This window comes from Cottoperca gobio, chromosome 13 (genome assembly GCF_900634415.1).
Source record: "Cottoperca gobio chromosome 13, fCotGob3.1, whole genome shotgun sequence".
NCBI lineage: Eukaryota > Metazoa > Chordata > Actinopteri > Perciformes > Bovichtidae > Cottoperca > Cottoperca gobio.
Genome location: NC_041367.1, coordinates 10,997,645 through 11,013,178, shown reverse-complemented (window position 1 = coordinate 11,013,178; position 15,534 = coordinate 10,997,645). Strand labels below are relative to the sequence as shown.

Genomic DNA, 15,534 nt, shown 5'->3' with positions numbered 1-15,534 from the left:
ATACAAATGATCATTCACAGACCTTCAACGCATACATGCATTTTCTTATGTTCTAATTTGTTGTGTGCTTGTGTGGATATTGTCAGATCAAAACGGATCATGAAGCCAAGACTGTTGATATAGCCCACATAAATAAACTTTATAGCCATATTCATTTTGAACATGTTCAATTAACTGCAGACTTAATAAAAAAAGGCAGATAGTGGTACATTATAACGATTAAAAGTGAAGGAGATATGTTGCTGATAAGCATTAATTGAACTCATATTTCTAGATTTATGAAGAGTATCAAAAGTGGCCCTGCTGGAATAAGCAAACATCCAAAAATGTTAATTCACATTGTATTCCTTTTATTTGCCCTCACATAGACTACGTCAGTCATGCAATAACGGAAATATACGTCTTTACCTGTAGGCTCCCTAAATCAAGATGCACCGTTAAATAAATACAATCAAGCTATGTTAATGTTGACTTATATTAATATTAATTGTGAATTGCATTAGACTATAGGCTACTTACAGTAGCAACAACAAACCATGCTGCAGTAACATGTAAGGCTGAATATATAATTTAGAGCAAATCTTTAACCCCCTAATTCAAACCCATGATGATACCAGAATCCTTCAGTCGATTGCTCTGCGTTTGATTCTTCTGCCTGGATTTGATCGATGCTTTCCGGTTTGACGAGTAGAGTCTCCTGAGCAGTGCATGGCTGAGTTGTGGAGCTTCACAAACGATTTAAAGGTGAGGAGCGGGATTTTCATTTCAATGTAACTTATTGTTTATTTTGCTACTCTTTTGTCTTTAGTGTAACGTCCACTGACTACAGTGTAAGACATGGTTACTGTTAAGCGGCTCGAAGCCTTCAACCAAAACAAGTACTCGCAGTTAGTGGAGTTAGCACAGCTAGCCTGCTAGCTAACCTCCACAGAAAACATATTTTTATTCTATCACTTTTATATTTACGGCATGTGTGACAACAGTGTTGTTAAAGCTCTAACGGTGGTTTATATTACAAAGCTGTTACGTCCCTCCGTGGTTTTGATAAGCTAAGCTACATCTATCTATGCATCTAGCTACACAGCCAAATCCCTTACTAGACCTTCGTGGATACATTAATACAACATGTTGTATAAGATGTGTAGAGAAATGTACTGTAAGTGTGTGCACGTCAATACTGTGTGTTGTGATTTTAATAAACGTCTTGCTAAAAAATGAGAGATAGCTCATCAGCAAGTAACACCACTCGTGTGTGTTATTCCAGCTGACAGTCAGCCAGCATGGGTCGGCGCTCGTCTGATAGTGAGGATGACAACCGGAGCAGGAGGAAGAGAAAACAGCGTCGCCGGTCATCTTCCTCTTCCTCCTCGTCTTCATCCTCCAACAGCAAAGTGGTCAGCAGCCGGAGTCGAAGGTCCACTCGCCAGAGTCGTTCTCGTTCAAGAGACAAAGACAAAGACAGGAGGTGAGAGTGTATAACAAGCTTTTCTTCTGTAGTTAGAGGTAGAAGGGGTGAGGACTGGGTAGGTGACGGTCCTGCTGAAGTGTCTTTAAGCATGACAGACTGCGTTTCATCTGCAGGGGCACTGCTCTTGTGCAAAGCTTTAGCACATCCTAAGTTTCCCAGCAGCCCAGCTCCTGATTTAAATGGCTCATCTTCTCTGTGGTTGCAGAAGTGAAGCACAGGTGTTACTAATAACATTAACGATGGGCATGTTCTATTAAAGTAAGCCTGTGAAAGTGTGACTGTGGGACAGGTGCACAATAACAGGATCCTCAAACTGAAGCCGCTAAATGGAATTCAACCATCATTTCTTTTCATTTACACCTGTGCTTTATTCTACTGTGATATGAAAAAGTCATTTTGTGTCACACGCATGTATGTGACTGTCTCGATGAGAAGATAATGGTTAATTTGTTGTTATGGCTTCCAAACACATGTGTGCATTCCTATGGTAAACCCATGTGGGTAAAGGGAGAGATGCCTTTACTAAGAAATAACTCGCATACTCAGTAGTTTGGATTTCTTTTATAATTCAGTGTTTTCCTCAACATGCAGGAACTTAATTTTAAACGGAGATCACAGAACAAATGTTAAATACCAGAAAAGTTTGCTTTGTTGTTGGCATGTTAACCTCATTTACCATCAATTTAAACAAATGCTGCTTTCAGAATCAGAGGCTGTCTAATATTGTTAGTTTTGGTCCTTGCTCTGGATAGTTGAAGATACCTTTCTGGATGTCTCTGTAAGGATTCACATGAGACTGTGGACAGTGATGCCAGATTAGGACTCTGCTAAAATGACCCACATATGAAATGCAACAGTCCAATTTTAGTTGGAATTCCAACTGTGTAAATGTGAACGATCACTAGTTTAAAAAGTGCAAATATTACTTTTAATACTTTTAATTTTGTGTTTTGTCTATATGTCATTTATTAGATGAAACGGCAAAACGTTTCGATTAGACGTGGCTGTTTAAAAATGGCGTCTAGTCTCAGAAAATAAACAACATATGAAGGTTACTAGCTTATACCTGTTTTATAAGCTTCTCCTCATGTTTCTAAAATACTACACTTTGTTATTTGGCTGTTTCAGAGGAAGGGGGAGGTTCAGCAATAATCAGATATCTTTACAAGTGGCTGGACCTGGCCTCCTCCATCCATCCCCAGCTGCCACTGGCTGTGTGTGGCTGTTCAGACAAGGCCAGTTGATAGTAATTATTTATGAGGCTTGGTCAAGGTCCATTACTGCTGATTGGAAGTCATTGCCTGTCTGTACGGGATGGGGCTGGGTGGGCAGTGTAAACCCAGGGGCCACAGTCCCTCATCTATTAGCCATATGCTTTGATCAATTAACCAAGACCTTGTGTGTGCGTCTGTGTGAAAGTAGTTCCTTAAATAGGCTCATATGAAAGAGGACACACATTCTGTGGCACTTTTAACCTGCATACATACAAACAGTGTAAAGAGACCTCACATGTGGTAAAACAGAAGAGTGCTTATGCTCTTAGCTGGTGACATCATGACCACATAATTAACATGTCTGCGCAAAGACAGTAACTGTGTCCATGGCTATGTGTGTGTGAGATGCAAAGCGTGAGCAAGACTGGGAAAAAGTGTGAGTGAACAAGAGACATGAAATCCAACTTGCTAGGTGTTGTATTCATGTGAAAGGTTTCTGTGTTGTTAACCGCTGCTTCCCACTCCCATGTGTTTGAGCCATTATGTTTTTAATACGTTACATTCGCGCAGGCTTCTAAGAGCTTACGCCACCTTCCAAAACCCCTCCGCTGACTACTGTGTGTTTCTTCTGTGTAATGTGTGAAGTGGTTGTACGAGGGCTGTGGAAGTTATTTCATAATGCCCCGCTCATGGGATCCAGCCTTTGGAATACTAATGGATCTTTCCTGCACTGCTCTAAGTGGTACAAATCCAGTTTGATAGTTCAGACTCTGTGTTATTTGAATTGCTTTCCTTTCCCTTCTCTTCTCCTCTATCTTGTAGAGCTCCCATAGGACCGTGTATGTGTTTTTTCTGTGTGCGCTAAAAAGATTTGGGTATTTTTGGCTTTGGTGAAAAAAGAAAAAGATTTTAAATAATGAATTTTGCTCAAACTGTTTGCGCAGTAGAAGAGAGGGATTCCTGCATTTACATTCTCCCCATAAATGTCTCCTGCTACATGATATCAATAGGAACGCGGTGTGAGTGGTGTTTGGAAAATAGACGCTACACACACTGTTGCAGCCACATTAAAGAGCAGCAGAGCACCAAAGGGCCCCTGTGGAGGAACTGTAGGGCAGCCTGCATGGCTCTGCTGCTCTCGGCCGTAGACGAGCGTGTTTGTTCATTAATGCAAAGTAGCCGTCAGTGCTGCTCATAGTAGGTGAGGTTGTCTTGGACACTTGGACATATTTGCTCTTGAAATAAACAGCGAAACAAACTAGGAATACAGTATTCACTTGTGCAGGAGGAGGAATAATTTCAGATGATGGTGAACGGAACAAAAGCAATGGTGCTTGTTGTGGCAGGGTGGAACATCAGGATGAAGTGAGGAGGGAGATCATGTGAAGTGTTAGATTTAGCTTTTTGTCGCGATAACGATAATACTTGCGATAAATAAAAGGATCTCAGTTTATTCGGTTCTGCCTTTCTGCTACTTTCAGTATACTGCTAAAGTTTTTTGTAGATAAAAATAAATGAAAGTAAATTTGATCTATAAACATGTTTTATTGAACTTTGAACTGAGCACAAAGACTGATAAAAAAATAAAATAAAAACATTCTGTGAGTAAGTTGAAAGAGAGTATCAGTAGAAAACTGCACTTTAAAATGTAACTCAGTAACTCGGAGGCTTTTGCAATGTGTTTATTGCGCAAGATGACAATAACAAAAACAATATATTTTGCAGCCCTACTATACACTGAAGCTGAATCACCATGGTAATAAAAAATCTAATTATTAATAAAAAATCGAGATTTATTTTTTCTCCATGAACCACATTTGGACATTCAGAACAAATTCACATGGTGCTCTTTTAAAATCCACTGTTGCTGACAAAATCCCCCAATTATTAATTGTCCACAACCCTGCTGTCTGCTGTCTGATTGATGTTTCGGTTGAAGGATTCTGCCCATAATTGATTGAATTTGTATGTTTTCGGTCTTCCAGGAGAAGAAGACGATCAAGCAGCAGTTCGTCCCACAGTTCATCTCGCAAGAGGCGGAGTCGCAGCGCAGAGAGAGACAAAGGGAGGAGCCACCGCTCACACAGGTCACGCAGCCAGGACAAGAGGTCACTCACACACACACACACACACACACACACACACACACACACACACACACACACACACACACACACACACACACACACACACACACACACACACACACACACACACACACACACACACACATTTGCTAAGTCCGACTATAGAACCTAAAGTTTGTCATTTTACTCGCAATCTTGTTAAGATTAATCCTGATTTATTTAACAATATTTTTAACAAGGCACGGCAATATTATTTGTATTTAACAAATGAATTCAAATTGCTTTAAAAAAGACAAAGGCCAAGATTAAAAGACTTGCATACTGTATGTGATACTCACATATGATTTAAAAAATAGTAAAACAAAACTAAATAGAAGTTAAAAATAAGCTAAAAAATAATGCAATATGTTTTATGTTATAAGACGAAGTATATAATACCTGAAGAGAAGGAGTGTTGAGTGATGGCGACATCCTTCAGGAGTCACAAAAAAAAAAAGTTTGTCTTGAAGTGCTCTTTGGGTGTTTGTATTACCAATCAGTATGTGGATAGCCATTGCAGACTTTTCTTATTAAAAAAGCAATAAGACTTTTGGAAGTTTACTTCAGTGTAAACAAACACATCGTTTCATATTTATGTCTTATGTCATCAGATGGAGCCACATGGAAACTTGTGCCTTTGGTCTGGATTAGTTTGCTGCGTGTGCATGTACTCGTGTCCCAGTTTGCCCTGACTATCTGTCTTACTGTGTGTATATTAATGAAACGGAGACATCAGGTCATAATGCAACACCAGTTCAATCCTTCACGAATCTCTTCTGGCAGCAGCTCTCTTTTCACTCATTAATGCAATTAAAACATCATTACCTAATACATAATTTTGTTGAATTATTATTGGTGGAGCGGACTACACTAACTTATTCATGCAAGACAAATGTGTACACACCTGCACCACACACACACACACACACACACACACACACACACACACACACACACACACAGACGCACAGACACAGTCATAGTCAATCGTGTATCCCTTTCAGAAACATAAAGGAAACGTCTCTGTGTGTGGTGCTCCATGTCATTAGCATAGCTAATCTGGTGCTAATGAACCAGTAAACTGTGCTGTTTTTAAATCCCTCACACACACAGGGACACACACATTGTCACACACATAAAAACATGCACAGACGCGCAATTGAAGAAAAGGTTGTCATAATATATGCGCCAGCAAGGCCCTTTGTTTACTTGTGTATGGCTGTGGGGGAGAGCAGAGATCATTTTAATCACAAAGGAAAAAGAGTTTTAATATCTTCATTACTGAGGTGTCAGCATGAATGGATGATGCAACAGAGACGTTTTGACATAAGAGTGGTTGATGGCGCCGTAAAAAGATACCACACTTCAACTCTCCAACCTAATGCTCGCAGAACATTTTGTGGCTTTAGAACAAGCAACAAATTCCTGTGTTGCACTGCGAACTGAAACCATTTATGGAGAGAATTTGTTTTCACACATTGTCTCCATTCTCTCTGTGGTACAGTGGCAGTCACTCACAGAGGCTCTGGTGATTAAAACATCAGTCGAAAATGGCATTACTGGTGTGGTGCGAGATGAAGGGTGGAAGGGATTTGGGAGATTTAGAACTACAGTCGATGACATCGGTGTTTACAAACGCTGTACTGTGATTAGGAGGGTTGCGTTGTGTAATCGGCTTAGCGGTGAGCGAGGAGCAGGTGGGTTGGGCTGGTGTTGGTGGGAGTGTGTGGTGGGGTTTTACGAGGTGGAGGCGGTGTTGGAGGTGGGGATGTGCAGAATGATGGCATTGATGATGAATTAATGCAGTTATGTGATGGCAGCTGCAATTTGTGTCTGTGAAACTTTGCCATTGGCAGCCACATGTGTGCTCTTGTTTTTATCTTTAAACAATCCAGTGGACAGTTTGGTGCATCATGTAATTAATGGGACTAAAGCTGAAATGAATAGTTGACTAATTAATTTGTCGAACGACAAACAAATTATCAGCAACAATTTTTGATAATTGTTTCAAAAGCAAAAACAAATGAGTTTTTGCAGTTTCAGCTCCTCAGATGTGAGGATATGGTGCTTTTCTTTCTGTTGTTTGAGAGTAAACTGAATCTCTTTGGGTTTTAGAGTATTATTTGTAACAATAAGCTTTTTTCAAGAGGTACATTTGGACTTTTTTTCGCTCTTTTCTGACATTTTCTAGGCCAAATGATTAATGAGAAAACAATCGAGAGGGGTATTTGACATGTGCATATTCACGTGAGTATTTCTTGCATTATTAGGAGCGACTGTAATATTATAATCCTGTACAGCTCAGATGTGGGACACTGCGCATTCTGCATCCACTGTGGTTGTGGAATGAAAGCAGGTTGGTGTGCACAGGTGCCCTGCCATTAGTCAGTGGTGTATGTGTGTCTGGATGAGGCTGGCTGAGAGGTTGGCTGATGGATCAGAGGAGGATTGTGTGGACAGGACCTCATGATTGATACGCAGATAGGATATGAGGTGCCGCCCGCCACCCCCACCCCAGCCACGCCAACCCGGCACCACCTTCAGAATATGAAAGAGAGAAGCAAGAAGAGGCCGAGTGCACCGACTGGAGAGACGAGAAGTTAGAAGAGAATGGAAAAGTGTGCAGAGAATAGGTTGTTAGTGCAGGAGAGGGAGAGAGCGGAGAAGATCCTGAAGGATGAAAATGAACAGGAGAGACAAAAGCGAGCATCAGTAGGGAGAACGGATAGGCCCGAGAGAGGGATATTATTCAGAAGAAATGAGAATAATAACGTCTGCATCAGAATATTGCAGGGGAGAAGATTAGGACCATAGTGAGGCCGTCGTGGGTTGAAGGGAGGGGATATTATTACCTTCTTTTCAATCTCTCATGTATAAATAAAAAATAAAGAGATGCATGATATAAGAATAATGCTCTATCATGTGTTTACCATCTATTGTTGCTTCCTCCTTCTCTCCTCTCGCTCACTTTCTCCTTTTTTTGTTTTTTGTTCCTGCCCTCAATCAGAGAAGGGCCAGGTCCCCCAGAGGCAGTCAATCTTGCCCTGAAATGTAAAACAGACAAGAGGAGCAGATTACCTATTTGCCATTAATGTTTATTCTCTTTGATGTGAGCAGGCATATCTCTGTGTGTGTGTGTGTGTGTGTGTGTGTGTGTGTGTGTGTGTGTGTGTGTGTGTGTGTGTGTGTGTGTGTGTGTGTGTGTGTGTGTGTGTGTGTGTGTGTGTGTGTGTGTGTGTGTGTGTGTGTGTGTGTGTGTGTGTGTGTGAGAGAGAGTCAGTCAGTCAGTCAGTCAGCATGTGTGAGGTTGATTGAGCGTATGCATGTATGTGCAGATTTGCGTGAATGCACACCCCTAGTCCACTGGGGGAGAGCAGAGTGGAGCATGGCAGCAGCAGCGTACAGTGATCTGATGTGTACCAAGTCCAACAAAGCCGACGCAGCCTCTCATCACAGTCGGATCACAGGCACGTCTTTAGGTGAGCTCGGCGGAGCGGTGTAGCGCTGCGCTTTTATGGCCGTCCACAGCAGGGGTTAAATGTGTGTGGCTCAGTCAGTCATTCTGTCAGTTCTTCATTCACTTAACGCTTCGCTGTAGATGCTCGGTTAGAAGACATGGTGGAATGGCAGGTGTGACAAATCTACCACTTGACCCATCAAAGAGAAGCTGAACATTTCATTCATTGGTGGATAGTCACACGTGTGCATGCACTCGCATAGGTGAGCATATACTGCAGGGCACACACGCACACAAATGGTTACAGTTTTCTCATTAATATTTCATGGGTGTGTTGAGTTAGCAGGGCAGAGTGCTAGCGTCAGGATTTAGCCCCACTAACACTGGAGCGGCTTCATCACTGAGCTGCTGTCATGACTAAAGAGAGAGTGAGACCTCTAATTATCTGTCTCTCCCCTAGAGGAGATAGATAGCGAGCTAAACGCACCACCCACCATGCTTGAATATAGCAGACCAGAGTCAAGATTATCTCAGCCACCCTGGAGCCACAGAGTCCGGGATGAGTTTAGAACTGGTGCTTAGTTAGAGCAAGGGGAAAGGACTGTGGGTCGGACACGGGTCGGGCCAAGACTTTGGGCAGCATTTTTGTAAAAAAAAATGTAAGGTTATTTTTCTGACTTTCTTTAGTCATTTGATATTGCAGCCAAAAATAGACATGAAAGGGAGAGAGAGAGAGGGGACAACTTGCAGCAAAGGGCTACGGGTCGGCCTTACATGGGGCGCCCGCTCTACCAGGTGAGCTACCCTGGCGCCCACAGGGGCAGCATTTTAAAAGTAAAAACATATGGCTTTCTATGGTTACTGTAAGTCCAAGCTGGAGTTGTGACATAACGCTTTCTATTGGTGTAAAAATCAATAGTTATTATTCCTGGCGCCTCCAGGTTTATCTCCTAGAGTTTCTGATTAGGTCTTAAATCTGGTCTCCTGCATTAAGGCTGACAAGAAACATAGGATGTAATAATAATAATAATAATAATTATTAGGCACATTCTGCTGTCCTCCTTCAGAGAGGTCAGGGGTCAGGGTTGATTAAAGAGCAGCACCCAGAGCTAGCTAGTATCATTGCCTTGGTCTTCTGGTTATGAGACAACCGCTAGGCCACCCTGTCCTGCCGCTTCTAGAACGAGGTAATCTAGATGTTTTAGTTTCATGACATGAGGTAAGCTTTCTGCACTGGAGATCACAGAAGGACTCCAGGTGTGTGTGTGTGTGTGTGTGTGTGTGTGTGTGTGTGTGTGTGTGTGCGCGTACACGTGCTCGTGTGTGTGCGCATGTGTGCGTGCCAGGGTTGAGCGATGGCCTGGTATTTATTTCACACAGCAATTTTCCCTTGTATGAGATGAGGTGTCGTACATCTGCTAGATAGCTTTTCCTGCGTAGCACCGACATAGAGCGCGCGCAAGGTCATCCAGGCGACTTGGGAACCGGGAGGGCGGAGGTGAGGAACTGAAGGGAGGAGTGGAAAGGTCTTAGAGGGGGAGGAAAGCGAAGGTAGGGCAGTCGAGTGCAAAAACACAGAGGTGGAGGAAAATCAGGAACTTTATTGTGGGTGAGCAGAGTGGCCTCCCAGCTTTCTTTTCATTGCATCTGGATCAGCAATTCCCCTGTCAGGTGATAGGGTGGAAATTGTTCTGAGTATTTGCGTCCAACATATATTTATTCACACAGTTTTTAGGCTGTGTGATGTAGCAGGTGGCTTTGGGTGTCACTGGCTTCATAAGGGAAACGGCCCTGAGTGTGTTTTGAGGACATGACAAGTGAAATCTGGTTTCCTCAACAAACCGCTGAGCTCTTGCCATTATGAGAGAACCATAAGGCCCGAATGGTGGTGCTGATGGATAGGAAATAAGATGCGGATGAATGCGAACAAACCCTAAATCCTTTTTCTTCTTTAAGTTGCAGCATCTCACTTAGTGTTCTCACAGTTTTATAGTGGTCTCAGGTAGTCGAGAGTAGACAATACTGGAATTTCAGAGCAGGCTCCTGGCTGTTTTTCCACCGTCTGTCTGTTATCCCATGGACTCTCAACATCTTTTCTTCTCTCCCTTTCACAGGATGACATTCAGCCCTTTCTTCCTTCTTCCCCTATTACCGGACTTGCAAAGTGTTGATTTAAACTGATAGATGACCTGGTTTAGTTCGGCTGCGTCTTCTCTACTCCATAAAAATCAACATGCTTCCAGTCGTGAGATCTGAACGCGTTTGTTGTTGTGTATCTCTCTCTTTCTCTCTCTGTCTTACTCTCTTTCTCTGTGTTGTCTTTTTTTATTTATCTCCTGTAAAGGCCAGTCAAGCGCTGCTCGGCTTTGTTGTCAGAAACCTTTATTTACCAAAGGGAGGAATAAGTGACTGACACAGACAGCCTCTTTCATCCGCGCCTCGCCGCAAGCAGTGTTCCCCTCTTCTGCCAGAGGAAAACCCCCCCACCCCCCTCACCCCTCACTTCTGCCAAGCCAAACCCCCCCCCCCCCCCCACCGCACCCCTCCATCCTGCAGGCTCACAACACACTAGTCCACTCCCCTGGGTAGCAACCTAGCTGTAGAATCTGCACTGTGTAACACACACACACAAAATTCACCTCACAAAAGGCATCACACCAGTCCTTTCACATAGACGATCAAATGAGGGAGTTCGTCCAATGGTCCCAAACAAAGACTAGTTTAACATCAAAGGGTTGTCCCCTTTCTCTTTCTATCCATCTGTTAAACAAACTGAGAGTAATGACAAATAAAGAGCCTGTTATGTTATATGGCCTTGACTGGAAAGGTAGTTGTTGTGCTTTTAGACATTATGTGAAGGAGAAATGTGTCGGGCATCAGCTGCCTGATCAGTGCGTCAGAAATCACTTAAGCACACTGATTTGTGGTAAAATGAGAAAAATAGGAAAGACCATTCACACTCAAGAGTTCATCAATCTCATTATTATGGCGTAAAGAAAAGTCATTCTGGTAATATATGGAAACCCTCATTACTATTTAGTTACATTACACAGGATACATGCAAAGATCAAAGGCGTGCAAAGTCACCTGTGCATATTTTCCTACCATCCAGAAAAAGTAACTGGTTAAATTGATAGGTGTTAAATGCACATAGTGAAGCTCTTAGTCCCCCAGGTAATCTGAATATGGTTTAATGAAAGGTAACAGCTTTTCTTTTCTAGCTATTTGTATCTTTCCTTTCTGTTGTTTGTCATATTTAAGTATGGAGGTGAAGATGAAACACGTTTTCTTTCAGAGGGACCTTAAACTGTGGTGTCATTTTTGTTTTGTTTCTTGTTCTTCATAACATGTTTTATCAGATGGCCACTCGTAGTGCCCAAGAGAGATGGACATAAGTAGCAAAAGTAGTATTTAATGTTCTGACTCATAAATAAAAATGAATGTACCAGATAATGAGATGTGTATTTGCAAAATAATTACAATTTGCAAATTTAATTTGCCTTATTTTTCAATAATTAGCACATAAATATTTGAAGATGTATGATTCAGTGTTCCCAAAATAACTTCATAAATGAACTAACTAACTAACTAAATTATTATTACAGTATACATTATTCACGTTATTATAATTTTGGAATTTAAAAGATGTTTACAGCTCTAATCATTGAGAGCTCTGGGTAATTTTCTTTTTTGAAAGCCGTTTGAATGGACGCAAATCTTTGTGATTTAATTTAAGCATCATAGAGAGCAGACTAGTTACTTTATATGTACGAAAGACAAAATTTGTCTGTTTGATGATTGAAACTCAGTACAAGTATGACACTCCCACTGTTATTTCTTTAGAGACACACATGCAATGTTTTGCAAATAAAACCTCAATAATGCCAAAGACTAATACATGCAATCAGCCCTCATTGTGTTCACTTTATATCAGTGAAAAGCCTCATCCGTCTGGCCAGACCAAGAGAAAGACGGAGACAGAAACGTTTTTAGCTCTGGCATAGGAAAATGAACACCAAATATATCTCTCTCTCTTCCCTTCCTGCCTTCTCTCTGTCTCTCTCTCCTATTTAAGCTTCTTGAAGTTCTTCCAAATTGGGTTTTAAATGCCAATTAGGAGGTTGAATGTAGTAAAATAAAAGCAAATGCAGGCAGGATGGCCTCACCTTCTGGCTGGTTAGGCTTCAGAGAGAGCTGAGCCGGACCTTTGGCTCCAAGCGAGGCTTTGAGAGAAATATCCTGCCTAATGAACACATTAATTAGAACCATAACTATTTATAAGATGATAATTAGAAACGAAGGGAGGTAAACTGGGCTTTTCCTGCAATTAATGGAGGATTAATTACGGGAGCTAATGAAGTGGATTTTTGAAACGCGTGGAGGTGAAGTACAGAGATGTGCAGCTCGCTTTGTGATCACTGGCATAATTATTTTCTCCAGCACCAAAGCGTTTGAGGCCCTGGTCCTCGCCGGCTCAGGCCGGCTAATAAGCATCATTGCATCGTTATATATGCACTTAAAAAGACTTGCCACTGAAATGACTGTCTAATTATTTCTAATTGGCAGGCCCTGTGTGTTGTCATTGAGCTGTTTGGAGCCGCAGCGGAGCCCTGGGTCTAATAACGCTCTGGGTGGAGAAGGAGGGGAAGAGAGAGAGAGAGATAGAGAGACAGTGATACATAGAGTAAGAGAGAGAGAGTGAAGAGGAGGGGCGCTCTACCAGTTGCCTGCTGCTCATAGCCGGACCTGCACATTGCCCCTTGTGCCACTCGCCCAGCAGGACTTCGGGTCCTAGAATGGCGCCTGGTGCACTCGGAGGTCACCTTGCCAAGTAGCCGATTAGCAAAGTTTTATTTCATCTATGCTTATTTTCCCCCCTTTTAATTAAGAGCTTCTGCTCTTAATTTATGCACAGATAAACGCCACCGTCTGTCCACAGTTCTTCTTTTCACTCTTAGACATGCTACACACACACACACACACACACACACACACACACACACACACACACACACACAGAGAGAGAGGGAGGTATGTTTATGTGCTGTGTGTGATTTAGTGGCCAGCTTTTGAGCCAGTCCGTAGAGACCCTTGCTAAGAGAGCATGCATGGACAAACCTCAGTCAGGCGTGTTTACCTTGTACTCTACTTATGCTCAGGCTCAAACCATATGGACACCATCCTTCTCTGGGACTATATAGTTGGTCTTTACTATATGCTGGCACAGTCATATTCAGACTGATACTTAGTGTTGCATTTTAAGCACACACTTATCAATGTAAATATTTGCATGTTTACAATAGATTTACATTTTCATTATTTGAGGCATTGATCTCCATTTGGGCCGTGTCATATTCACATGTAAGACCTTGCATGTTTGAGAGTGTATGTGTTACGAGAGTGTTTGAATGATGGCCTATAGGATTATGTGTGTGAGCACCTCTCTTAACTCGTCCTAAGCAGAGCCATGTGCGTTGTCCTGCCAAAAAACACTCCTTCATTCCTCCTCTCCCTCCCGGACAACTTGAGAGCAAATTGCCAGCTAATGGAACCACTGCCTGCACTTGTCAGTTCACTTTGGACAAGCAAAAGAACCGCACAAACACACACACACACTGACGTACACACACAAGCATGTGGTTTCACTCACGTTTAGTAATTTATTTGTGGAAAAAGAATAGAAAAATGAGAGAGAATGGTAGAGAAATGAAACGAGGATCATGTGCCGCCTTGACTGAAACCTTGACAATCTTTTTGAAAGTAATGAAACACTTTCTCAGCATGCGCATGAGTTTTTCTATTTGAAATTTGTCTTCCTTTTTGGTTCTGTCTATCCATCCGGGTTTTGGCAGAGTCGAGGACATGAGGAGGAAGTGGAGATAGATGGATCGCCCAAAGGATACGTGGCCAACTGTCGTATGATTGGCTGAACAAAGAGCAGAACACTTCTGTGACTGGTTGAACAGAGAACTCCACGTCGAGAATTTGGCTCGAAATCAAAGCAGGAAAAATGTAATTATTTTAAATGCAGTCAACAGTTTTGTTAAAGTGGAATTTTGCCAGATTTCTCTGTAAACTCTGTGGGATATTGACACTCGGGAAAAAGAGGGATAACAAAGTGTGCCCCCTGTCTCTCGTGTGCTTGTGCAGATGTGTAGTGACATTAATGCCATCACTGGAACATGTGGCATCATTTGAATCCTGCTCACAGCAGCGCAGAGCAAATCAAACGGTTGCCATTCCTACTAAAGATTAAAAGTGTTTATACAGATATAAAATAGAAATGTATTTTAATTGTTTTTTATTATTATAATTATTTATTTTATTATTTTAATTATATTGAACTTGACCTGCATCAGCAATAACTTGCGATGTTGTAAAAGATTTATGCAGCTTCCAATTTAACGTCATCCCGTGAAATGTAACTCATTCATGCAGAGTTTATTCTGACATTGTTCAGAGATTGGTTGGCAGAAAAGAACTATACGTTTCTGTATTTATTGTTTACAAAACGGGTCGTTGTGTCAGCTGTTGCTATGCTTCACAAATATCCCTAACGTGATTAGTAAAAGGAGGTAAAATCCGCTACTTCTGTCTCTGTGCATGGGACATGTAGACCATGAGAAGCGACAGATGTAGTGGAGGGGAGAGGCTTTATATTCCCTGAGAGGCTGGAGTGTTTTCTCTTTCTATTCATTCCTTGATCTCTTTTTCTGCATTTGTCTCTCTCTCGCTCAATCTCCTTGTTCAATCTTGACAGCAGTTCTTAAAAAAGAAAAAAGATTTTTAGAAACTTCTTTATGAGGCAAGCCTCTGTTCTGTCAGAAGACAACTTTATGTTATTCCACTGAAGAGGGGAAACTAATAGTTTTTTTACAGGGCGCTATTCCAGTTGTGTCTTGGGTGTTTAATTAAGTGTAGTTTCCCTTTAGTAGTGGAATGTGTGTCTGCTTTTTGTCGGCCCGTTCCTCGGTGCCTTTTACAGTCCACCCACATGGTTTGTCTCAGCGTTTATGATTTTTCTTATACCGGAGTTGTGAGGTTCCTAAATCACTTAAGCACACGGGGCCGAGCAGTCCACATTTAAACAATAAAAGGCTGTTATGCTAAGGGCCCTCAGATCTCCTACCACTTCATAAATACATGCGTATAAAAGGCAGAAAAATACATCTTCCCTGACCAGAGAGAGAGGGAGAGCGAGCGGCTGAGAGCACACCTGCTAATTGGAGCCAGCTTGATGTGAAGCACGGCTGTCTGCTCTGTCCTCTC

The 15,534-nt window shown here is 42.0% G+C and overlaps 1 protein-coding gene across 2 annotated transcripts in view; it reads left to right on the top strand.

Moving 5' to 3' along the window:
• The first annotated feature begins 613 nt into the window (after positions 1–613).
• Positions 614–15,534, top strand: part of rsrc1 (arginine/serine-rich coiled-coil 1) — a 110,787-nt gene continuing 95,866 nt past the window's right edge. Inside the window, exons 1-3 of one of the 2 annotated variants that reach the window (XM_029447199.1) lie at positions 614–744; positions 1,265–1,465; positions 4,668–4,790. In XM_029447199.1, coding sequence (XP_029303059.1) covers positions 1,281–1,465; positions 4,668–4,790 — 308 coding nt within the window. In that variant the 5' untranslated portion in view covers positions 614–744; positions 1,265–1,280. Of the gene's footprint in view, positions 745–965; positions 1,157–1,264; positions 1,466–4,667; positions 4,791–15,534 lie in introns of those variants that run through there. The other variant, XM_029447200.1, reaches the window with a different exon arrangement.